The 25,285-nt window shown below is 44.2% G+C and overlaps 1 protein-coding gene across 1 annotated transcript; it reads left to right on the top strand.

Annotated features, from left to right (window-relative positions):
* Positions 1-455: 455 nt before the first annotated feature.
* LOC112835985 (uncharacterized) lies at positions 456-25,285 on the top strand. The gene is made up of 7 exons (XM_073905552.1): positions 456-510; positions 676-838; positions 4,913-4,928; positions 12,518-12,809; positions 14,391-14,474; positions 24,826-24,953; positions 25,197-25,285. The coding sequence occupies exons 1-6, from the start codon at positions 456-458 to the stop codon at positions 24,945-24,947; spliced, it is 732 nt and encodes a 243-aa protein (XP_073761653.1). The 3' UTR covers positions 24,948-24,953; positions 25,197-25,285.

Raw genomic sequence — 25,285 nt, 5'->3', positions numbered from 1 at the left:
TAAAACGTTGGTTAAAAGTTATGGAGCAGGGGCGCCTGGGTGGCTCAATCGTTAAGCGTCTGCCTTCGGCTCAGGTCATGATCCCAGGGTCCTGGGATCGAGCCCCGCATCGGGCTCCCTGCTCGGCGGGGAGTCTGCTTCTCCCTCTCCCACTCCCCCTGCTTGTGTTCCCTCTCTCTGTGTGTCTCTCTCTGTCAAATAAATAAATAAAATCTTTAAAAAAAGTTATGGAACAAAAATAGAAAGAGTAACTATTTATAAGGTGCCTACTCTGAGTCATACCCTCTACTAGCATCTTAGATGAAGAATCAGAGATTAGAGTGGAGACTTACGGGACCCTGGGAAGACAGTTAAGAGTGTTTTGAAACAATAAGCTTCCAAGCACTCCCCCATCCTCCTGAACAGACAGAGGCGACGAACATGGTGAAGATGGCATTTGAGAAAGAATGTGTAACATGGTGCAAAGAGATGGGGGCCCTTTGCCTGTGTTTCGGGTGTCACCCTATGCAAGTAGGACAAAGCCACCCCGTCTTCTTGGCATCCCCAGCAGGGGGTAGACTGACTGCTGAGCGCCCTGACAGGAATGCAACATGTTAGTCTTCACCTCAGTGATTGTATCTCTGTGTCCAACGCTTGTCTGCATTGCCTCGTCCTCTCATGAATATTTTTCTCTAGCTGCTGCTGCTAGAATCAGCTTCTTGCTGGCCAAATTGGACAGTGCCTCACCTCAGCTACACCACAGACATCTTGCTTCCTGCCCCGAGGCCCCTCTGACAACCTCGGTGAGAGAGATGCCTGTGAAAACTTATTCACCCATGCAACCTGGAAGTGCAGGAGGGTAAGGGCTCACAGGCAACTCCTGATGGATGGTTATGGGAGCTGGGGGAGAAATGCCTCCCCTTCTGTTCCCAGGCGGACAATTCTTAGGTAAATTCTTGTAGTTTCTCCGAAGGTCCTGGTGAGGTTGAGCTCCAGTCACCCACGGTGTTGACCAGCTAGACAACATGCCCTTCCCTCAGGTTTCCCTCCTGTTTTGTTGTCTACAGGGTCTCACTCCTGTTTCCTGGGTTTGTGTCTCCAACCAAAAACGACCCACTGTCCTAGCCTCTGCTTGGAAGTGGCAGTTTGGGGTAAAGGGTTGATGCGGAATCCTGGCTCAGAAACTCATGCTTAGTACTATTCAGTCATCTGGCCATTAGGGCTCCATCTTGGAGCCAAATGACACATCTGTAGACAAAATTAAGAAAAGCAGCAGTGCAGAGAAAGCAAAATCATCAGAATGACTGCTGAAGCACCATCTGTAACAGGATTTGTTTGCGCTAGATATTCTAAAACGTACCTTCCAGCATCAATAGGTCTATCCATTTCTTTTTTCCATAATATGGACACAGGCCCCACTGAGACCGCCTTTTCTCAGAAACAAATGACCTCAACCTTGTAAGGTGATCTGCTGCCTTATTACCTGATAAACGGCCTTCCTCATAAAGATATTGTGGATTCTGCCACCAAGAAGATTTTAAATCTCACTGTGAAATATCCTGTGAAGGCAGTTATCACAATTTTGCTATGAGCTGTTATAGCAGACAATTGTTTTAGAGTTAAGACAGCATTATTTTGTCAAGTCTTTAATTTATTAATTTTCAAATGAGGAGAGTTCCAATAATATTAGTATTATGTTTCTAAAATGTAGTATTTTCTCATAGGAATTTTCCTAGGGATCAGGAATCAGGAAAACATCTTTTATTTTTGTGTAGGTTGGCTTTGTGTAAACAAAAAGAGAGGTCGATTCCAGAACTCACAAATAAAAGGCTGCTTTATTATCTGAGTAAGTCCCTTTCATTACAAAATGAGCACAGGGGCAAAAGTAGCCATAACATGAAAATGTTCACTAATGTTATTCATTTATTCATAAAATTAGCCCTCACTTAAAGATGTCTCCCCTACTTCATGCTAGACTTGCCAATTACTTTGACAAAATAATATAAATCTATTGCAAAATGAAGTTGCAAATTTTGTAAAAGATATGGGATTTTGTGAAGTTGATAAAGCGATGTTGACAATTGTTTGAATCACACACAAAGCTACTGACAGATGGGAATGGGAAAAACATAAAAATTAGCAATAAGTAAGAGGGAAAAAAAATCAAGAGGAATGATGATGGAATAGTAATTCCTCAGAAATATTTGAAAATCAGGGGAAGACCTCATTCTCAAAGGGCCCTTGAGAAAATAATGAAGTTCCAAAATATTTTACTAATTTTATCATAGTAATGGATATCATAATGCGGTATTATACTATCATAAATTTGGTAGAAAAATCATGTGAGGAAAATCTCCCATTTGTCTCATTCCTGGTTCTAAAAAGTAATTTATGCAATCATAACCCCCAGTTTAAAATATGATAAACTTAACCTCTTTTAATAATTTTTAGTTTGGTTTTTCAAAGTCAAGTCTCATTCCAACCTTACCCAGGCTCTGACTCTTTACTCTGTATTTTTTAGTTGCTGCTTTAAATGGACTCACTTAAAGATTTTCCCCATTACAGATGATTCGGTGTGTTAAATCGTAGAATCATGGATCAGGTGTTTTGGAACGTGGGAAGCATTTTCGAGAAACAATCTGCCTTTGTATTCTCACTTGGCAGTTGAACATCTAAGAAATTGGATGACACAGCTGACTGTTAGGGGCATGGCAGGCAGAAAGGAAGGACAAGGTTCTAAGACGCATGAGGCCCACGCCGTTCTCCCTTTGCTATGTTTGTGCCACTTTGTCCAAACCACCCAGCTCCTCTGCATCTGAGATTAATCGTACTCGACACCAGGTCATGTCTGGGAAGTTTTTGAAGATCACTGAGGAAAGGTGCCATCAAGAATTTAAATATAGTTACTTAACACTTGATCATTTGGGTTCCTGGATTCGAATGAAAGTGCAGATAATTGCAAATAAAAACTTTGAATGCTTTAGAAATATTTTTAGCTCTGTTCTATTTTATAATATATGACTTATTCTCAAAATTACATTATACTTATTTTTTACTCGGAAAGTTTTGAGATGGCTTTTGGCCAAAAGCATTAAAATTCTGACCCAATAATTTGAAACAACAGATAGCTCAGAAAGCATTTATGTTCAGCTTTGTAAAACTTTACAAAATATTTCAGGTAGGGAATTTATCTTTTTTTTTTTAAAGATTTTATTTATTTATTTGAGAGAGTGAGAATGAGAGAGAGAGCACATGAGAGGGGGGAGGGTCAGAGGGAGAAGCAGACTCCCTGCCGAGCAGGGAGCCCGATGTGGGACTCGATCCCGGGACTCCGGGATCATGACCTGAGCCGAAGGCAGTCGCTTAACCAACTGAGCCACCCAGGCGCCCGTGAATTTATCTTTTCTAAATATATTCCATTCTGGAAAATGTTAAAATTAGTTTATCTTTCCTGAGTACAAAACACTAATAATGGGTGATTGAGGAAGTCAGTTTTAAATTAAAATTTGTCTTAGATAATCCACGGAGCCAAGACTTTGCATATGGATGTTACAGAGTTATTTGTATTCCAAATTCTAAACCCATTTGTTTTCCAGAGACTTTTCAGGTGCTTAGTAAAATACTTTGAGGCTTTTCCAAATTGAGCATTTTTAGGACATCAGTAAAATACTCAAAATTTAGAGAGGTAATTTTCAGACCACTAAAAATACTTATTATCAATAAAAAATACAAATAGAAAAGAACTCATCTTGTTATTTCTCTCCTTATACTTCATTCCCTCCCTTCTTTCCTTCTTGCAAGTACAGCTGGTAAACAGATGGTAGGCACAAAAGTTGCACAAACAAGCAGACACACATGCAAACCCACACACATACATCCTCTTAATGGGGAGACCTGTTGTTGGGGTGTCCAGTGAAGATTTCTGGCTGAGGAGGACCCAGTTGTCAGGTCTCGGTCAGAGCTGTTGTGGAGAGGGAAGGGTTGAAGTTATATTAGCCCTGCATGTGTGTTTCACAGCAAGACCTTGGTAAGTCACACATCCTAAGTCCCAACATAGTGGAGCCTTCTTTCAATTCCTAAGTTCTTGAATTTTTCTTCAAGTTCCTGGGAGGCAGAAAAGCCTGAATCATTTTGAGCAGGAGAGTGACATGATCAAATATGAAAGACTGTTCTCTGGCTGCAGTGAAGAGAATGGACATTGTGGGGGTGGGGGTGGGGGTAGTGGGTAGGGAGAGATGCGGGAAGGAGGAGGAGGGTGAGGGTGGAGAGGAAGCAGGGAGCCTAATAGTTGGCTTTTGCAGTAGTTCAGATGAGGGGGATAGAACCTGGGCTAGAGAAGTGTCCAGATTCCAGAAAAATGGAGTTGAATCGATAGGACATGGTGCATGGATAGGACAATCGATAGGACAATTCCTACTGAATTGGCAGTAGGAAGCAGAGGGAGGTATCGAGGAAAATCCCTAAATTTCTGGCTTAAACCTCTGGTTGGGTGGTAGAGTCATTTGCAGAAATGAGAAAGTTGGAGTAGGTAAAAATTTGTAGGAGAAGATCAAGAGATCTGTTTTGGACATGCTAAGTGTGAGATACTAGTAGAACATTCAGGTAAAAATGTCAAATAGACCACTCAGAGCTCAGAAGAGAGGTGTGGAGTGCTGGAGGACCCTTTATGTCTTTCAAAGCACCTATACACATTTTATCTCATTTACTCATATAAAAATCCCTTTAGGAAACTGGCAGAGCAGACACCGTTATCCCATATTTCATAGATGGGAAAATGGAAATAAAAAGATGTTCAGAGATTTAGCCAAGTTCATGTCCCCACGTTCCAAGGGCATCCTACGGGACATAATCATTTGATCCTGTTCTTCCACCTCTAAGTTTTATCAAGTGTTTTAGTCTGATTTAAGGCTTCTTTTCTGTTTTTTTTTTACAGGTGGATCAAGACGCAGGTTTGTCCCCTATATGGAGAGTCCCAGACTCCACAAGTGTTAATAGGGCACAAGGGAATCTTATTGCTGTCTCATGTTTTGAGGTCCAGTGTGAAAAGAAAGAGGATGATCGCCAGCTTATCCTGAGGAGTTGGGGGAGTTTGGGGCCACGGATTCCATCAATCCAGACAGCACGGGCACAGCATAAATGGTCATAAAGTGTAGACTGCGGGCTTTAAAGAAAGCCGGTCCTTCTGTGTCCAGCGGAGGGACGGCTCTACCATCCTCTGGGTCCCAGCAGAGACAACAGCAGACCCGTAGACCAAGAGCCTCTCTCATTGCTATAGGCAGTCCTAGAGAAGTCTCAGGCTCTCTCTCTTACAGGGCAGCCCAGTGTGGTCCCGACTTATTGAGTGTCTGGGCATCTAAGAGTTCAACCACTTAGGCATAAACAGCTACCGGTTCTTTGAAGACATCTAGTTAAATGCCAGTCCCATTTCAAGCCTATCTTTTGTGCCTATAAGATACCTCTGTTATAATCAAAGTGCAATAGCTTAAACTTTTGAGGGAAAATCAGGTGACCAAAGAGTCTCATGGAAAGCATTGTTGGCTAAGTGAACCCTAGGTTCCAGGGAGGTACATGTCTCAGAAATAGTACCAAGGCTCCAGATTCCTCTGCCCCTTCTCTCTAGCCAAATCTCCTCTAGCTTTAACAATTTTATTTCCTGTGCATATTGAACGTTCCCTCCTCCTTTCAGCTCCAACATACCTTTTTCTCCTTTTATTAACTTGACATTAAACATGTCTACCCTCAGCTGCTACACACACTCTATTTTCAGTAGAAGGTGAACATGGTTGCACTTTGGGTTCATCTGACATCTTGAACTATTTTTCAGATGTTGTGGGGAAAGCCAAACCCTAAATAACTTTAGCTGAACACTTTCCCCTTAATTTCTAGCCTCACATGTATTTAAAGGGAAATATATTCCACATGTTTCTGATTTCATTTTTCCCTAATTCCTCAAGAGGTTGAGACACGGTTGAGGTTCCAGAAGCCTCACGAACCTTTTCCCCCTACTCAGTCAAACACATCTTTCTCAGGCTTAGAAGCCCACTTCGAACCAAGGGTCAGTGACTTAATTGTCAGTTTTCTTCTGAAATAGGTCTACTTCGGAAATTATGGTCTAAAAAACGTCCACAGTTTTCTTCCAGTCTCCAATTTTCCAAGTTTTCTTTGGTCTATGTATTTAGGGCATTAAGAACTGCACACGCATGCAAGATTTTCTTTTGACTTAGTCTTTTGGATTTTATTTAGTTTCTCCTGTAGGTTGAGAGCTGAGACAGGGCCAGGGGAATGTGGAGTATAATAAAATTAAATTTGAGCAAGATGCTTTCACTATGTCTGGACAGTCAAGGGAGGGTGTTTGTGGCTAGAGAACAGGTGTGAGGACAAGAGGCCAAGTGAGAAGTCCTGAGACCAAGTGTGCTCCAGGGGATCGGAGACAGAGAGAGGAGGAGTCCAAAAGAAGAGTGCTGGGGGCACCAAGGGTGGGGAAGGACCGCATCAGGGATCAAACCTGAGAGCTGTGCAGTGAGAGCGGGAGACCTGGCACCCCAAATCTGAGCATCTGTCTTTTAAGATTACAGGTTATGGTGGCAATAGGAAGGGTCCATTGGTGGAGGTCATTTTTCACCTACCAGTTTATTTTCCCAGCAAAGCAAAAAGCAGGCAGAGAATTTACTCAGAACTCACATCTTCAGGTCACTTGGGACTTGGGACATGCGCTGCAAAAAAGTTATAGGAACTAGGTTTTCCTTTCAAAAAGGTATCTCTAAAAGAATAAGCAAACTCAAGCAATAGCACTAGATCCACTAATGAGCCCAATGCCAGCTATTTCAAACACACAAACAATTAAGAAGCTGGGGGGGGTGGCGGTGGTGGTGGACTGAGGAAATTCCAGGGAAAGAAAAGGAGAAGCACTTGAAAATAGGTGAGGTTCATTTCCTCCATGCGTAGAGTTTTCTCCAACAGTTGCCTCAAGGCTCAGTGTTTCTGGTATTAATAATTCACAGGAAAAGGTAATGAAGTCACCCCAGCTTAGGAATGGAGGTGATTTAGAGCCTGAACGAAGGACGTAACTTACAGGGAGTTTTCACCCTGGCCTTGTTATGCATCCCTCCAAAACCCTCTCCTGCGTTCGTTCTGACTCAAGTGTAGTTTCACTGATGATATAGAATAGATTAATGTTTTGCAAAAGAATTACCACCTCAAGCTTGGGACACTGACTATACATCAATTCTACTTCCACAGCCAGTTTCTGTTGAGCGTGATTATCTGAAGGCAGCTCTTGGCCTATGTATACAATTAGCAGGGTTAAAAATGAAGATTTAATGACTCAGGATTCAGTTGTTCGGTTTTCAGTATACCTACAGTTCCCAACTAATCACTCTAACGCACCCTACTTGGAAGGGATCATTGCGTCTGGGACCTGTTTTTGTGGACACAAATCAGGTGCTCGAGGGCCGGAGCTAGTGTCATCCCACAGGGAGTGACTCAGGGAAAGAGGGCAGGCAGGGCTGTGGCTGTGTTACTCCTACCCAGAATTGCCCTGAAATAGCGTGGACTTGGCGCCATTCTGAAAGGTCTGTATTTCTGTCCTTACGCTGGTCCCATATGGTAGAAAGAAGGGCATCAAGACCACCTGTCCAAACCAAGCAAGTGAGCTGCGGCCAGAAGAGGTGAAGGCTGTCAGCCTTCTGCATCTGACATATTTGCTTATTTCACTGCCTCCACCCCTTCTTCCGGCTCCTGATATTCACAGAGGAAACCCGCTGCCCTTCCTCTGCAGTAACAGAGCCATCTTAGTAGAGGGTGACTGCTTTCTCCCATGTGTCCCCAACAATGACAGTGCCCCTGTGACAGCAAACGGAGATGTCCCCTCCCTCCCTGCCTCCCTGAGACCCACGGCTGTGTGGCGGCTGTGTGCTGGAGCCGAGGCGGCCCTTGTGTAATGTTACTTGACTTATACATATTTTATTATGTTTGGCTGTTGGTGATGTTGAGATGAAAATTATTTCCAGATTATAATAAAGGCTGCCCTCTATTAAAGGAGTGTGGTTAGATCACTGACCATATTAACATCCTCAAAACTGGGGACTATATATCAAAGCATTGAGGAAGCAGGGGTTTCAAAGGTTGGGGGCGACACAGGGAACCCAACAACCCACATGTAGTGTTCTTGGCTTAAAGGAACTGCTGAACTTTGGAAAAGATTTATACCACATTTATTATGATGCAGCAACATCACCAAGGATATAAACCAGTCATTGGCACTCTCTCAAAGAACACATCATTGTAACTCGTTATAACAATACTGCTGTGATATGTGCTCGTAATATTTATAAAGGCTAAGCTATGAAAACAGTACATGCCAACTGTCAGCAGTGATGTATCATTTAAAAAAAGAGAGAGAGAACGTACACGACGTAATGGTTTAAATGAACTCTGTAAAAATACGCCACTCCGCTGAAGCCGGTTGGCCGTCTGGCCCTCTGGGGTCACACGCTGCTTTCGAGGATTCGCCGCAGCCTGGCCTCGGGGAGCTCTCTTCCCTTCCTGTAGCTATTTTCAGAAATTCTGCAGTGTTCTTAGCAAACCTCACCTGATCCTGTACCTGGTTACTTAGTGCCTAGCAGAGTGCTTTGCTAAGAATGCTTGCAGTCGATATATGTGGGCCGATTTCATTTTTATACAAATGTGGGATACTTATTGGCCAGTCAGATGGTGGGGCTGATGGTTTTGCTTCCTTGTGGAAAGAAAAGTGATTGGGGCCATCTTGAAGGGGCGGTCACACGGTCTGGCTGATGATTCGGGCTCCTGACTTTGGGCCGGTTCTGGAAAGATACTCAAGGAGCTTTTCAGAAACCAGCGTGGCGTGAGGAACCAACAATTTCCCAGTGAGATGTCTGTTGGACAGCTGAAACCACAGCAGCAACCACGGGAGCAAGGGAGAGAAGGAACATTTAATAGTCAAACCGGGAACTGACCATGGGGGAGTGACTTCTGAGGGGTGGGCAAGGTGCTTAGTCCATAAATCATTCTATCTAGTAAAAAGCCAAAATAATTGGCAAAATCCATCCCGTCACTACAGAAGGGAGACAGGAGGGGAAGGGCGGGGGTGGTGGCAGGGAGAGAAGAGAGAGTGACCACTCTGTAAAGTATGAGCTCTGAACATGTGGGCACAGACAGAACTTCTCGTAATTAGCGGATCAGCAATAAAACGCCGAAGGGAACTGTCCCCTAATGAGGAAGAAGGTGAACGGGGCAGACACATTTCCTTTGACCAGTCTGTGCTAAGGTTCAAAACAGATACGGACGTAGTTAAGAGACCAACCATGGGGGAAAACTAGCTGGTATTATTTGGAGCTTTATATGCATTTATGAACACATGCATATCCACGTAGATGATTTAGAGAGCTACAGATTATTTCTGCCAGAGTGCAGGGTTATTTGTCTCCACTAAACCTTTATTCATTTTCTTAACCATAAAAGGTCTTGAGTTAAAAGCAACTTATGGTATTTTGAAGAAGCGATACCTAAATGATTTGGAGTCAGTCAACCCTTACAGTCAAAATACTTTGTCCAGTTTTATTAGCTGCTCTTATGGAATGATGACAGATCCATTCCTGCTTTACAGAGCCACGAGCCTTAGGTGCACCAGTCACACAGATGAGGTGAAGTGTACCTAGAAGAGCAGTGAGGTAAGGGGATGAAGAAGGAAAGGGGAAGAGACAAAGAGTGGGACCAGGAGCCCTGCCAGCAGGGTGGGGCTGTGGTCAGTGGGAGAACATGGCGGGAGGGGGAGGGAAACCACTTAGGGAGGTGGCCGACCAAGGAGATCAGAGGGCTCAGAGAACATATTTCACAGGCTTGTTCTGGAGGGTTTAGCTATGGTGATAGCCTTGCTGGCTTCTGGCTGATTAGAATGCAATGACCCGGTGACCCCTAGTTTCAGCAAGGTACCATTCCATTACAGAACTCCTGGAGGAATTTCCACTCTTGCCAGAGGCCTCAGCAGGGAAGGAAGCTGGGAGTCACGCTTTGAGAACTCTGCAAGTTAAGAGGCTGTCTGGGAATGTTCATGTCACTCTGGAGAAAGAAGGGCCCCGTTTCTCACGAAGCAATCATTCCTGGAAGCTGACTTGCTTTATCCATGCTCTATCAATCTGCCACCCTTTAGGAGAACTAAATCTAGTCCCAACATTTTTATAATGCTATTTGATAGTTTGAGACCAAGTCAAATTTTATCAGACCCACATTGTCATAGTTCCAATAGAGAGGCTAAAGAACTGCCCTCTAAACATGAGGTTAAAAAAAACTTGTGTTCCTCATTAGCCACAGACTTTATTTATTTTAAAGATTTTATTTATTTATCTGACAGAGAGAGAGAGAGAGAGAGAGATGGAACACAAGCAGGGGGAGTGGGAGAGGGAGAAGCAGGCTTCGCGCTGAGCAGGGAGCCCAACGTGGGGCTCGATCCCAGGATCCTGGGATCATGACCTGAGCCGAAGTCAGCCACTTAACCGACTGAACCACCCAGGTGGCCCTAGCCACAGACTTTAAATTTCACCGTTGGAACTTCCTCAACTTAGCCGAATGTTAGGTGAAACAGCCTTAATCAGGGACATTCTCACAACTGTTAATATTTGACATGCACACTGAGAAATGTTCTCGGCACAAAGTTGGGTTTGTGTCTCTCTGTTGTCCTCAAACCCCAAAACTTATACAACAGTGATAAGAGGACAAAATACGAACAAAAGAATCGGGTGCTTTGAAAAATCAGCTACATCCTGCTGGGTTTGGTACTAAGAACCCAAGGATTCTAAAGTCTAGGAGGCTGGGGCACCTAGGTAGCTCAGTTGGTTAAGTGGCCAGCTCTGGATTTTGGCTCAGGTTATGATCTCAGGGTCCTGGGATTGAGCACCGCCCCCTACTCAGGCTCCACACTCAGAGGGGAGTCTGCATGAGGATTCTCTCTCTCCCTCTGCTCCTCCCTCCACTCACGCTCTCTCTCTCTCTAAAATAAATAAATCTTTTTTAAAAAAATAAAGTCTACGGGTCTTTCCTGAGTGCAGGAAAATGGTTTCCTCTTGAACAGCAAATCATCTCACCCATAGGTCTCCCTGGTTGATTTCCGCACTGGGTCTCAGAGGTAACATTGCCTTCTCACTTAAGGAGCATTAACCATTTTAGATGTGACCTCATGTAACAATGAATTATCAACATTAGACATAAAAAATTTGGAAAGGGAGATTCAGCTGGAGAAAATGCTATGCCACTGCATTTTCTTCTTTTAAATATTTGTACTCCAGGTTCTTCATTCCATGATTGCATCAGACATTTAAATAAGGAATGTTCCTCTGCAAATTCCTGAGCAGAGATAACTCTTCTAATTTTGGAGCTGAAGAGACCTTGATCCAATCCTTCAATTTCACGAATGAGGAAAAGAAGATCAAGTGACTCGCCCGTGCTCATCTGAAAGAAATGGTTTATTTTAGGAGTTAAGGGGCTCAACGTAAATGAAATGAGCTAACCAAGCACCTGCTCCATTTCCTGTTGTACCCCGAGTGGAGTTTAAAATTCGAAGCTAGTGTTTAAACCTGAGTGACCACACTTCTATCGCTTCTCCCCCACTTCCAGGCTAAGGGAAGTCGATCTGAAAATGTTCTTAATGACCTTCATTCCCAGGATCACATTCAGTCTTTCCCTCTTGGTGTCATCAGCAGATGGGTCACTCTGTCCAGAATTGGCCCTGGCTGCAGAAAGAGGGAGGCTTTACAATTCTAGAGGGATACCGGGCAGTCTGGTTGAAATGGAGAGGAAGAAAGCATGACAAGAGAAGAAAGTGGCCACGGTCCCAAGAACTTGTTCAGTGTTGCTAGCTGCGAAAAAAACCTTTATGTTCTTACCACTTTTCCAGAGCCTTCCATCATGGAATCTCTTCTGGGGATGACAGCCTGACACTCCACAGAAAAGCTATGGCAACTCTCTGAGGGAAGTTCTGACTCCTTTTTCTAGGAAGGAGGATCCCTGAGCAGACCCGTGCATATTTGTCCTGTTAGCTATACCTACAGACCCATCTGTCTTGTACTGAAATGAGCAGCTCACTCTTCTCTACCAGTTCGCAAGCACCCAAAGGCAGGGCCCCTGTGAAGGACAGTGCCTCTCCCAGGGGACGGCGTTCAGCTTTGACTTGGGTGGAGCTGTCCTCTTCTCTCCCGTCTGGCTCTCTGGTTCTATTCTGCCCCCCTCCCTCTCTTTTACAAGCGCGCACGCGCGCGCGCGCACAGCCCCACCCCCGCGACCTCCCCGTCACGCTCGCGCTCTCCCCAGGCTTTGTTTGGCGGCTCCCGCCCGCTCCGCCTGCACCCCCAGGGCGTCCCGGTCCCCAGCCCCTGGGCGCGCAGGGGGACATCGCGGCGCCGCAGGCCTGGGGGGGGGGGAACTGGACCGCGCCGACGGCCGGATGTGTGGGACGGGGCGAGACGGAGGCGCACGGCCCCACACAGTGAGAGTCCCCGCCGACTCCCGCGGGTTATTCCCACCGTAGAGGGCCCGAGAGCGCCACCCCGCCCTCTCCGGCAGCCGCCGCGCGAACAAAGGCCGGCGGGCTCGCGGCGCTCCCCCTAGCGGCGGCTCCTCCCGCGGTGGCCGCGGCGCGGCCTTCAGGGCTGCCTCGGCCGCGCGAGAACGCCCTCGCCACCCCGCCGCCCAGACGTGTGTCTGGCGCTGCGCTCTCTCTCTCTGGCCCTCCCGGACGGTGCCCATTTTGACGTCCTTGTCATCCAGTCAGAAAAGAAGCCGTTCACAAGCCCACATATTTTCCTCAGTGAGACAAAGGAGTAAGTGATTCCCCTCACTCGGAGGGTGAGGAGCGGTTCAGGGGGCGCACTTCCGTCCTCGGGTTTGGGCGCCGCTGATGGAGGCTTACGTCGCCATTTATTTGCTCCAGCTGGAAGCGGGGGCTCGGGGGGCTCAAAGAAAACCCTTGAAAATTTTTCTGGAAGTGTGTACGGATCTACGGGATGGGGGGACGTATTCCGCTTGTCAGAGCGGACTGAGAGCCCAAGAAACCACAATGAAAACAATCAAAACACAAAACACACACAAAACCCTACCGCCCAGTAGCCTCCATGAAAATGCTGACCGCTGTTATCAACCCCAGTGCGGGGTCTTCCCGTGGCTAGCAAAGGGACGGTTCAGACATTGTCCTGAGCCACATGGGGGGCGGGGGGAGGTCAGTCTCGGGATAGCGGATGTGCCCCCAAGTAACCACCGGCAGAGGAAGAGCAGAACCACCATCTGAGGGGTTCTGGCTTGTGAAAACGACTCAACTTGTTTGGGGGTGAACTTGAAAGTGTGCAGCCCAGATGGAAGGTTTAAGATCCGTCCTGCCCGACACAGCTGTGGTCTCCAAGTTGCCTTGGGATTGAGTCGGGCCACACCCACAGCTGTAGCCAAGCAGTGCTATTTGAAACTCCCCCAGGGCCAGCTGCTGTGAAAAGAACAGTTTATTACACAAAATAAAACAAAATGCCCGCTCATCTTTACAGTTTCACGGTCTGCCTTGGGGAGAAGAAAAGGAGTTTTAGTTTTCACCCCTTGTGCACCAAGTCGGGGGGCCAATTCTGGGAAGATCTGGAAAGTTCACGTTATGCTGTTCACTCACTGTCTGACCATGGACCTAGCATTGCAGTCAACTGCTTCTCTTTGTGGGAAATGGGGGGAATGACGTTTGCCATGGGGATGTTACAGAGTGCCCTGGCCACAAGGCTAGATTCAGATGACATGCTTAATATAATCCTTTTCCTCCATCATTTCAAACAAAGATAGCTGAGATTGGGCCACTTGTTTGCCCTAATACTAACTTGAGGAAGTTCATTCCACTGGACTCCTGTTTTTGAAGAGCAAGCTTTCAAAGAAACAGGTGAACCTGAAAGGCTGTATAAAATTGGGTTATTGAGGGAAATATTGAAGTGTTTCTCCTCTAAATACAACACAGACAAGAGACAGGGAAAGAACCTTGTCAAATGAAGCATCAGAACAATTGGAGTAAAGATGAAAAGTTCTCTCCCCATAATATTTAGCATATGGGCTACATGCTCTTTATTTAGTGTTAAGAGGAAAAGAGCCCCCTTGTCCCTTTATTATCTCTCAGGCCCCTACTATACTGAATTAGTCTCTTTGAGCCTAGAAAAACGACTACTTAGTTTGCACTCTACACAGGAGAATCCAGCCTGATAGTGGGTATGAAAGCATTTCTATGGTAGTGAAGCATCTGAAAGAAACATGAACTAAGTTGATCAACCAGATGTTTTGTCTACACAATACTAAGCATTAAGGTATTTCCCTATCTGTCGGTACTTGGTGTCATATAGATGAAACACTTGGATGGATAATTGAGTTTTTTCCTCTTTGTTCAGGTATTTATGATATACTGAAACAGCTGAAGAAGTATTCAGTTCAAAGTTCAGAGGGAGGAAACAGAGAAACAGGAGACAAGGGAGGTAAATAAAAGCAAGGACCAGGACCTCCACTGGCCTCTGTGGGGTCACAGCCTTCTGGGTGCACAAGCAGAGGGCACCTTTTATGAAGAAAAAGGCACTACTTCCTAATGATAGCAACCCCATGCCAGAACATGTGACTTTGTTGTCAGAGCACGGATGAGGTTTCAGCCTCCATTCTTCCCTCAGCTCCAAGCTTTTGTGCAGTGTGCTAACCATGCAACAGTACTTAGTAGCCTTGGAAAGTCATCAAAGGGAGTAGGAGAAATGTTAAGTGTTAAGGGACAAGTGGATATGAAGAAAGGGATAGAGTTTTACTTTACTCACCGGCTTCCCCAATGAATGTGCACAGTACAGAGGGCACTCCTGTTACTGTCAATTTTGGCCCAGCCAGGAAAATATTTGCCCCTCCCCCCACCTTTTTTTGGCATGTGTGAGTGCCATTTCTTTCTTTCTTCTTTCTTTCTTTCTTTCTTTCTTTCTTTCTTTCTTTCTTTCTTTCTTTCTCTTTCTTTCTTTCTTTCTTTCTTTCTTCCTTCCTTCCTTCCTTTCTTTCTTTCTTTCTTTCTTTCTTTCTTTCTTTCTTTCTTTCTTTCTTTCTTTCTTCCCTCCTTCCTTCCTTCCTTCCTTCCTTCCTTCCTTCCTTCCTTCCTTCCTTCCTTTCTTTCTTTCTTTCTTTATTATTTTTAAGTTAAGGAGAGGTTTGCTATTAATTCCAGTCATGTATTTACTGCCTTTTCGATTTGGTGCTGTGTCTGTCAAGTTTTCACTTCCCTGGAATTTTAACTCCCATCTCCCTCCCCACTCTACTCTCCCGTCTGTAACACAAATGCCTTTTTAAATTTTTGCTAGTTTAATTAGTGCATGAATTCATTTTGATTGATGAATTGATGTGGCTTATTGGCATGAAGATTTTCCTTCCCTCCCAGCACTGTATGTAATAGAAACGGCTTGTGTGGGGGTGACACCTGCTTTGATGCTGCAGACACTCTGTTTGATGCGGAAAGGCCAGCCATTCAGCTGTGATTCTCTAGTCTCTGGGGAGATATTTTTTCATGGCTGTTGGTGGAGTGGGGGAAGGCTGGTGGTGAGTAGGAGGAGAGAGTGGTGTGGAAAGTGATGGCTGAGAAACAACATAGCTAAGAATTTAATGTTTATATTTTATTGGACTGATTTTGAAATAGTCATTGTTCACACCCTGGACCCAGGAGGAAAGGAGACCTTGACTTTCTGCCATCAGTAGTAAGGCATTGTGAATTAGTGTAGTGAGTTGAAAATTTCCAACGCCTCTTGCCAAAGAATTAAGCTGAAATTAGCACACAGTTGGTAACAATTTGATTTCTGGTCTCACTTTAATCAGAGGGGATTAATGGTTAAAATTTTTATTTCTAATCTCTCTTTAGCCTGACTAACAAAAGCTGTCACTTTCATGAAAACTGCAAAATGAAGAGGGATTTATAAGCTCTCTGAGAGAATAAAAGCTAAAGTGCTAAGGCCCACTTTTCAGACCATAAAATTTTCAAATTCCCCCAATAGTCCCTCACATACTGCTAGAAGAGCTGACTGCTGCTGGGCTCAGTAATGTTTATTGCTGGACAAAGGTGGTGGAAGAACTTGAGTGCATTCTTAATGACTTCAAAACTCCAGATGAAATGCAGTAATCTTCCTGGGGAAAATGAATATCACAGAGCAGAGTAGGAAGTAGGATTTTAATTGTGAATAGAGCATTCCTCAGAGTATTTCATACATTCATATATATGTAATATATACACCTCTTTTTCCTTTCCCTGTTCTTACCTGAGTTAGACCTCCCTATTACCTTCCCTCCATTTGAGTTCACAGCAAAGTTGTACAACTGGTGGAGTCTGTCCCCACTGTACTAAGATTTTCCCTGAGTTTCCTTTGAACAGTTTCTCGTTGACTCCCACCCCCAACAGACCCTCACTGCACACCCTTGTCCAGACTTTGCCCCATCTCAACCCCACTTCCCACCAAAACCAAGTGTTGTTACAAATCTTTATGCACTCATTTCTCACTTTTTCATTTTGAGTGTCTGGAGGGCAAAGTCTGTGCCCTTATTGTTTGTGCCACTGTGCCCACAGTGTCTTGTGTGCTGAAGGCATGCTCAGGTCAGAGTTGCAGGTGCAATGCCGGGATGCTGGGGAGGAGATTTTCGCATCACGTGAGTAGTGGGACCAGATGGTCTTTAGAGTCCCTTCTACTCCCCAGTTGCGTGATACTAAAGCCTTACCAGAAGGGGCAACTGGCTTCCTCACTCCTTTTCTCTAGTTTGGTCGAAAATAAATATGAACTTTTTCTCCGAGGTTTAATTATCTTCTGATAAATATAATCCTCAATGACTGGACTGCTCCCAAAGATTATACTGCAGAATGAATACCTCTTTAAATAATGGGCTGGGCAATAAGAATGAATTCTCCAATGTGAAGATCCAAGAACCATCAGCTCTCACAACTCTTTGTTCTTCCAGTCAAATTAATTCTTCCTCTCTTATCAAAATGAGTCCGGCATCCATTATTTTGGAGGACTCCCTCCACCTCTAATGAATTAACAAGCATCTAAGAATTTAAGTGGTGCCAGGAAACCTTGAAACACCATGGTCCTGGCTCACGGTGGCCTTAATCTTTCCAGTGAGCCTTCTGCTAAATGGGGTGCTATTCACCATTGTCAGGCAGTACTGGTCAAGGCAGCCCACAGAGCTGCCCTCACAGCTTTCCCTCACCCACCTCAGTCCAGCCATGGGGCACCCTGGCTGCCCCAGGGGCACCTCAGTCCAGCCATGGGGCACCGTAGGTCATGGTCCTTACCATCTGTCCACTACTTGGTCTCCCTGCGGGAGTGGGGCACATCAACCTCCTCTAACGCTTGGGGTCCTTCCCCTTCCTCATCTTCTCTATGATCCTTAGACAAGAAAAGCCTCCCTATTTTTTCTTAATTTTTACAGCAGAGAAAGACACAACCATCTTAACTCGTAGTGGATGAGGAGAGATTGGGTAGATTAGTGACACTCTTCATTTCTACTGAAATAAATCTATCTGTATGTATCTATCTACCCATCCATCTATCTGTCTACCATCTACCTCCATGTCTACATCTCCATATCTATCTTAGGTTGATCCAGTTTTGAACTCTAACTTGCTGTTTGACAAACACTCTTCTAGTTCACCTTCTTCAGTGGTACCATACCTGTGTTGCCTGGGTTTGCATGTGATTGTATGCAGCAGAAACTTGACTACAGTGGCTTAATACCAAACAGGGGTTTATGTTCTTTATGTATTAAAAATTCCCAGGATAGGCAGTTTAGGGCTGGTGCCATTGCTCCCTGTCATCACTCGTGTTCTCTCTTCCTAGCCTTCGTGTGCTCCTTTCATCTATATGATTTAAAGTTGGCTGCTTCTAGGCAGGAAGAAGTGAGTCAAGCAAACCCTCTCTTCATGAAGCTTTGTCTTTTTACTTAGGAATAGGAGTCTTTCCAAAGGATCTTCCTTGTATCTGTGATCAGAACCATGAACCCTGGTTATATGGGAAGCTGAGTAGATATGTTAATTTTCCAGCCCTTCTAGCAGAGGGCAGGGGAAATTGAGGGAGAGGTGAAGGGATGGAGTGGGTACTGAGTGAGCCATTCTATAGCACCTGTCAAAATGCATGACTTGTCCTACATTATTTGGAAAAAGAAAAAAAGAAAAATCATTTGTGTCAATATGTGACTATGACTAAAGAGACAAATGCCTACCCAAAGCTTACAGTTGGTGTCATGTTTGAATTAAATGATGTCAATGAAGATTGACAGCAGAAGCTGTCATAGCCAAGGCACAGATAGTTGGGAGGGGGTCCTTCCAGGAAGATGGCTACAGTCAAAACCACTGTTTACAAAGGCAGGAGTGACATGAAAGCTCTGAGCTGCAGTGAGTCTTGTATACTGCCCTCGGCCTCACAGTGGGGGAGTAGAATGGGGAGGTCCCTGTGGGAGAACGACGGGAGAGCATCCATCGCAAAGGCCCCTTGACCGTGGCTGCATACTGGAATCACTTGGGAAACTGTTTTTTAAAAAATACGGACTCCTGGAACCCATCCCCAGAGATTCTGATTTAATTGACCTAGGATGTGGCTCCCCACAAACTCCCCAGTTAAGATTCTGAGGCATAGCCGGGGTTGGAGCTCACTTTGTTATATTGTTCTGAAACACAGTACCCCACCTTCCTTAGAGTTGTGCTCGCTCAGTCAGACCTTGGCCCGATGCCATAGCAAACAGTGCCGGATGAACCTCCCTGCAGCAACTCTGGTTGCATCTGCTGCAGCCATGCTGTTGGGCATCAGTCTGCATCCTCTTCAGGAGATGCCACAGGAAAAATGCTTCCAGGTCTCAGTTTCAGGAAATGTGATTCTCCTGAACATTTGGTTTGTTTTTGTCTTGTTGACATGCTGAATCTTATAAATGACTCTGTTTCCCTCTTTATTTTGGCTCCGAGGAAGCTTGGGAGCAACTCTATATTAACATATGGTGTACATTCCTCTCTGCTAATATCACTCTTGGAGTTAGTATTTTCTCATCTAAAAATTTTATTTAGGTTCCCTCAAGTTTTAAGAATAGTTTCCTATTCCATTTCTTTAAGCTGTCTCCAATCTTTGGTAGAATGAGGCAGAGGATTAAAAGAAAAAAAAAAAAAAAGCCTAAATCCCTCACCACCATCCAAGCAAAACCCCTTTCATCCTTCTACTTGCAATTTTTCCACCATTTGAATGTTTAAAATTTTACGTCCTTTTCTCTTCAAAGTTATGCTTGAGATTTATTTTAATCTGGTTTCATCTGTGTAAAACTGTTCTCAATTGGAACTTGGGTGGTAGTGTCCCAAACAGTAATTTATTCCTGGGTCTCCACCCTCAATGAATGGCCTTAATTCTTCATGGGAGTACTTTGCTTTTGGAATTTAAAGATATTAAAATTTAGGGACTTTGATATTCTATTTACACTAGCAGAGCCACTCAGCAGATAGGGTAGTGGGTGTTGTTAGAGAATGGCCATATTTGTATTTTTGCCTCCCATAGCTTCCTCCTTGGTTTATTGTTCAAGGGGTTGTTTTTAATGAAAAGGAGAGCAGCTGCTCTAGCAGTTCATGGTGAGACAGAGAACCAGAAAGCAGTCCTGATTTCATTTCACAAAGACAGCACTTAAGCTTTGATTTTCACTGTTGTCCAGTATCAGTTATTTGTTTACCAGACATGCTTTAGATAGCTACAACCCATTTGTAAGTCACTTATTTTGTACATTATGGCCTAATGTCTGGCAAAGTGTTTCCAAGTTGCCTATTATCATAAAAGTTAAGAACTCTGACAGAGATATTAGGAATCATAATGATACAATATTTATGAGGCAAACTACCAGGTAATATCTAGTGATGGAAAAATAGCTAGCAAGCATTTTCAAAACAAGTTTGCTATTAGTCAGCCATTGTTAACTCATGTAGAGTTAGAAACAAATCAGATGTCCAGGATTAATTTCTAAGCCCTTGCTATGCATCTTTGGGGAGCACACTTGACTTTTCTGGATTCCACAGCCCAAGGAAGACAGTTAAAACAACATGGGTATTTTAAGGTTCAATTAAGAAGGCAGAGTATTGAACTCATTGTTTAGTATTCTGAATTAAAAAGGATAATTAAGAACAGATGCCAGATTCTTCTGTTGACTTAGGTGCTAACAGGAATATGGCCCCGAGGAGAGGTAGCCTTCCTCCAGCAGACCACAGGATCCCTTGCATCTCTTACTTCTTTTTAAAGGTATTGGCAAGTAAGAAAGGACAGATCTGAACAGAAGGGAGGCATTCTATCTTTTTCCCTCCTTACTTTCCAACTTCTGCAAATGTTTTATGCATTTTGGGGAGGAGAGCACTAGGGATGGAAAATTTGGTTTCTGAGCTTCCTCCCCCAGCTCTTCCTCCTCCTCCTCCTCCTCTTCCTCTTCCTCTTCTTCTTCTTTTAATCATAGAAGACTCTGGAAGGCAGAAATTTGCAATAGTAAACGTTGGCCTTCAAGGTATGAAATCATGCTGTGAAATTTGTAGAAGTCTCCAAACTACAGCATTGACCATGGCCTTTGTGTAAATTCGATTCCTTGCTTTCAGGGCAGGGACGTTTCTTGCAGAGTTTTGCCCACCCTTGTCATCATCTCTGGTAAGCAGCAATATTTGTTCCAAGTACTGCTGCTTCCCACTGCCTGAGAGTTCTGTCAAGAGGAAAAACAATAATTGTTACACTGAAGTTAATTGCATTTTTGTGACACTAGCTAAAATGACTTGCCTTATAATCAAAACTAAGAAGGGAAAGAGACCCTTTACAATCTGAGATCCTACCCAGCTCCAAATAAAATTTTTCAATTGCAATGTGATGTCCCAGTAGTAATTTGGTAGCAAAATCTCGAGATTTTTCCATTGCATTTTTTTCCCATTGTCTACCAAGGGAATGTAGAGAAATTTCAACTCAAGCAAAAGAACTCCTCTGCTCAGGCTCCATCCTCTTGCCTCTTGTCTTGCCCAGTACTGCAGGTTTCTGGGTTTTATATATTAAAGAACCCAGGAGCTCAGGGTTTCCAGCGAGGTTGCCTAGATGGATAAATGTGCGCAGACTGCCCCTCTCTTCCTCCTCCCTGCTGGGTTAGTTCTGTCTTAGGGCAGAACTAGTTACTCTGCTAGTCACCAAGACATGTGCTAGGCCCTGGACAACCCAAGCCTACTTTTGGACACATGGAATCAGCAGGGGGCAAGACGGCCACTCAGCTTCCCTGGCTTCATTAGGAAACATGCTGTGTACGATGTGAGGCTTGAAGAACTGAAGGGTGTGGGCTGGTTACTAAAGAGAAGAAAACTACACCATTCTCTGAAGCAGTCAGATGATTTCTCTTGTGCAGATATTTGCACAAGATGCTGCCTGGACATCTCTGAAGGCATGAGAGTAGCAACAACCAATAGACACGTCCTGAAACCCACGGTCCCTTTGCATTTAGCTTGAATACCTTGGGGATTTTTAGGAATGAAGAAATGTGCTTTCTATGGCAGACAACGACCCCAACTACCAGTGTTGCTGGAGCATCTGAATCTACTTCCCAGGCACCAGGGCATAGTGGTTGTGAATGTGGGCTTGGAGCCAGATGTGATAAATGTGAATCCTGCAACTGGGAGGTGGGGTCAAACTACATGAGGGAGGGAGGAGCAGCTCCCCAAAGAAAAACTGAGGTACCCCAGAGAGGAAGAAGTAGCAGTTCCAGAGTAGGTCAAACCAGCTCTCCCCATTCTATTGTTGTAAACTTGAGCACGTTATAGAGCCTCTATGCACGCCGGCCACTACATAGGGTTAATAGTACCTTTTGGTGTGTGTTCTTGAAAGGACTCAATGAGATTAAGTTGTAAAAACATATCTAAAGTTCTTAAGACATAGCAGGCTCTCAATAAAGGGAATTGAAAAAAATTAGATCTGGTATATCTTTCTCTCTCTCTTCATGTTAGACATTTTCTAAGGTTCTTTGGACTTGGTTTCCCCCTTTACATCACTCTCTGAGCCAGTGAGGTCTCCTGAGCTCAACATAAAGAACCCCTTCCAGTTACAGCTTTGAATCTGGCCAAGGAATGAAACTGTTTTTTTGGTATGTGTTTATTGTTGTGGTTATGATTATTATTAATTTGCCATCAAAAGAAAGTGCATCCTTAATGAGTCAGTCTGCATCTCATCTCCACATTTTCAAATCAAAGCCCTGAAACGCACAACGCAGCTTGCTGGGGAAGCAGCCTTTTGAGTTTTGTTCGTGTAACTCATGCAAAAAAATGTTCTCCACGATCTGCCTCTCTAATAATTCTTGAGGGTTGAACTTATGCTCAGATAGTTACATCTGGTTCTATAGTTAACAAATAGGTCAGAAGGAAAAGGAGGAGTGAAAAAAACCATCCAGGCCCCCGTCCCTCGTTTTTTTCTCAGTGTGAAGTCATTTGCTTTTCTTTCTAGCCCGTACCAAGTCCTCAGAAGTTGAGCCAGGCAGATGGTGAGGTTATAGCTTGGGCAAAATGTGTTCTAATGTTATCAGCTTTAAAGGAGCACATGCAGCAGAGAGGAAAGATGGTTTGTGGTATTTTTGTTTATTAAATTTGATGGTTGGATTATGACATTTATATTTATTAAATGTACAGAATCTCATCCATCACTGTTGACAGTCAGAACATGTCCTCTGTGGTTGGCATAGCTGTCTTTTCCTGCAAAGAGATCTAACACTCATTTTTATTTGGGAGACTAAAAAGAGGTGGAGAAAAAAGAAGATCCACCCTTTAGTGCCACCACCCCGGGGAAATGGGAGTATGAGATAAGTGTTATTGTGTTTGATTCGGTCATGGTAAGACACATTTTCCTTGTTTGGGCTGTGAGCCGGTTTGATGGTGCTGTGGAGGAAACCCTTAGTGGCATGGGAGCAGCATAGCCAGTGAACCCAATGCAGGAAAAATACATAGAGGGCCCTCAGCTTTGCCCCATTAAAATACTGGCATCAGCACTGGTTGAAAAAAAATGTCGCGAGGGCTTTGTCTGGTGGCTAGAGCACGTTAGCAGCCAGGCATCTTCATTCTGCTCTGGATTTTATTACCTACCAGATGTGGGCTTCTTGGATGTTTTATTAGAGCACCAGGTGAGCTGATGAAAGGACAGCACTCCGACTGCCTTCCAAATGACTCCCGGTTCCCTGGAGTTTTGTTTACATGTAGGAGGAGACAGGAGGAGCAGGCAAAGCTTAGAAACAAGAAGGCACTGTCACCCACACAGTGCCTCGGTAGGTCTGAAGGGGAAGGAGATGGTATGCTTGCTTAAGGCTTACGGATCTTTTCCAGAGTATTACTTAAAGATGTTTTTACAGCCAGTGTACAAATGAATGAGACACATGGGTTCAATCTCTTCAGCCACATATGATTCCAAAAATAAAAGGTTCATTTAGGTTTGAGCAATCCCAGTATATTTGGAAACCAGTTAACCCAACATGTTGCCTGCACAGCCTGGAAATCTTTGAATTACAAGTATTTAAGATACTAACCTGGAGAAGAGATTAAGTCCTTTTCCTTTCCCCCATCCCCCCTGCCCCCCCGGCCCCCTGCCTCCTTTTTAGGGCTAATATTGGGTTCTAACTCCAATCGATAGTGTCCTAGGTGACCTTTTCTAATGCAGGCCCACATGCAGTTGCTGTGTCTAAGAAAGATTTCAAGCAGTAGCAAGCATTTACATAGGTTTCACACAGATTTTGACTGCCATGTATTTCCCTTCTCTTAGGCTGACTTAGGACCTGGGAAAGAGTTTATAAGAGTACCATATACTAATCTCATTCTTTTTAAGTCAGGAAAATAACCGTTCATAAGCATTATAAGTCATTAATAGAGCATCTTTTGGGCATAGCTTTCGCCTATGCATTATGGGGGCTATTAAACAACAGTAAAGGGCAGTTTATCTCTAGAGAGTTTAAACAAAACATGCTAAAAGCCAGACCTCTACAAAGAGGCATAATTTCCTGCTAGATTGTGTGTGTTTGTGTGTGTGTGTGCACGCATCTGATTACATAAATGGACTGTAAACATTTCCAGGGGTGGGAAAGAGTGCAGGTCCTGGGTGTTAACAAGGCAGAGGTCATGAGTGCACTCCCCACATGGACCACTTGGCTCTGCTCCATCCCACTGCCGCAGAGGGCCTCTCCGAGTGGGAGCTGCGATCCCTCTGACTATTCTGCAGTTCACATGAGTGAAGCCAGGCCTCATGTATGGAGGGGGGCGGGGACCCTAACTCTTTTCTGTCTCTTTCTTGAATAAAAGCAATACTATGCAAGATATAATTTTAATTGCGCACACAATATAATTCTCATATGCTACTTGGATGGAGTGAATATTTGTGAGCACATACTATCTGCAAGGGTATATACATACATATCTCATATATATATATATATATATATATATATATGCACATACATATATTTTTTTCTCATTTGATTCTTACAACAACTCTCTGAAGTAAGGATTTAGCATTGCCATGTAACTGCTAAAAAATCTAAAGATCAGAGCATGGTATGTAGTAGGTGCTCAGTAAATCTGTGTTGAATGAATAAATGAATGAAACTCAGGTTAAAAATCTTGCTTTTGCTCATGGCCATAAGGTAGGCAAGAGGCAATGGTAGGATTCTGGCCCAGTTCATATGGCTCCAAAGCTTGCTTTTGTCTTGGCAGTGCACAAGAGAGACAGCACAATTAGGTCACTGCACTGCCCAGGAAACAGAAGCACATCTGAGAAGATGTCTCCATCCCTCCACCTGAGTGTTGTGTTGCAGATGCAGCCATAGCTGTGGATCTCCCAGTGATTCCTTCTTCAACTGGAACCCGAGCTATGGAACAGAGATTGGGAGAGTACTGTGCTTGGAGTTGCTCCGCTCCTTGGAAAGACTTGCAGTAATGCCAGGTGAGGGACAAGGAGGTACTGAGGGTATGGTGGCAGAGGTAAGCATTGCCGACCCAGGAGCAGTCCTGAAATCTTTGATCCATGTTTGGCTCTGCTAGTCACTAGACTCCTGACAAGCAGATTTCAGGGTTCTGTAGGTTGAAACACAGCAATTCCACACTTGGGAGGGAACTGCTATTTTATTGCCCCAATTAACTGCTTTATTTGTTTATAAATTCTTCCCTTTTCTGTTTTATGATGCAGTTGTGGTGTGTTTAATGGAACTGCAAGATTAAGACTGGCAAGATGACTGCATGTTATGTTTCCAAAGCTAATAAATGGTTTGAATCCAG

The sequence above is a fragment of the Callorhinus ursinus genome, unplaced genomic scaffold (genome assembly GCF_003265705.2).
Source record: "Callorhinus ursinus isolate GAN/ISIS: 27379988/994484 unplaced genomic scaffold, GSC_fseal_2.0 scaffold2, whole genome shotgun sequence".
NCBI lineage: Eukaryota > Metazoa > Chordata > Mammalia > Carnivora > Otariidae > Callorhinus > Callorhinus ursinus.
Note: the sequence above shows the minus strand (reverse complement) of the source record. Positions and strands in the feature narration are given on the sequence as shown.

What these genes read in the sequence shown, in the direction of transcription:
- LOC112835985 (XM_073905552.1), top strand. Translation starts at nt 456, where the DNA reads ATGGTGCAAAGAGATGGGGGCCCTTTGCCTGTGTTTCGGGTGTCACCC. An exon ending in TTCCTCAGTGAGACAAAGGA is followed by an intron (nt 12,810 to 14,390) that starts GTAAGTGATTCC and finishes CTCTTTGTTCAG; the next exon opens with GTATTTATGATATACTGAAA. An exon ending in AGAAACAGGAGACAAGGGAG is followed by an intron (nt 14,475 to 24,825) that starts GTAAATAAAAGC and finishes GTTGTGTTGCAG; the next exon opens with ATGCAGCCATAGCTGTGGAT.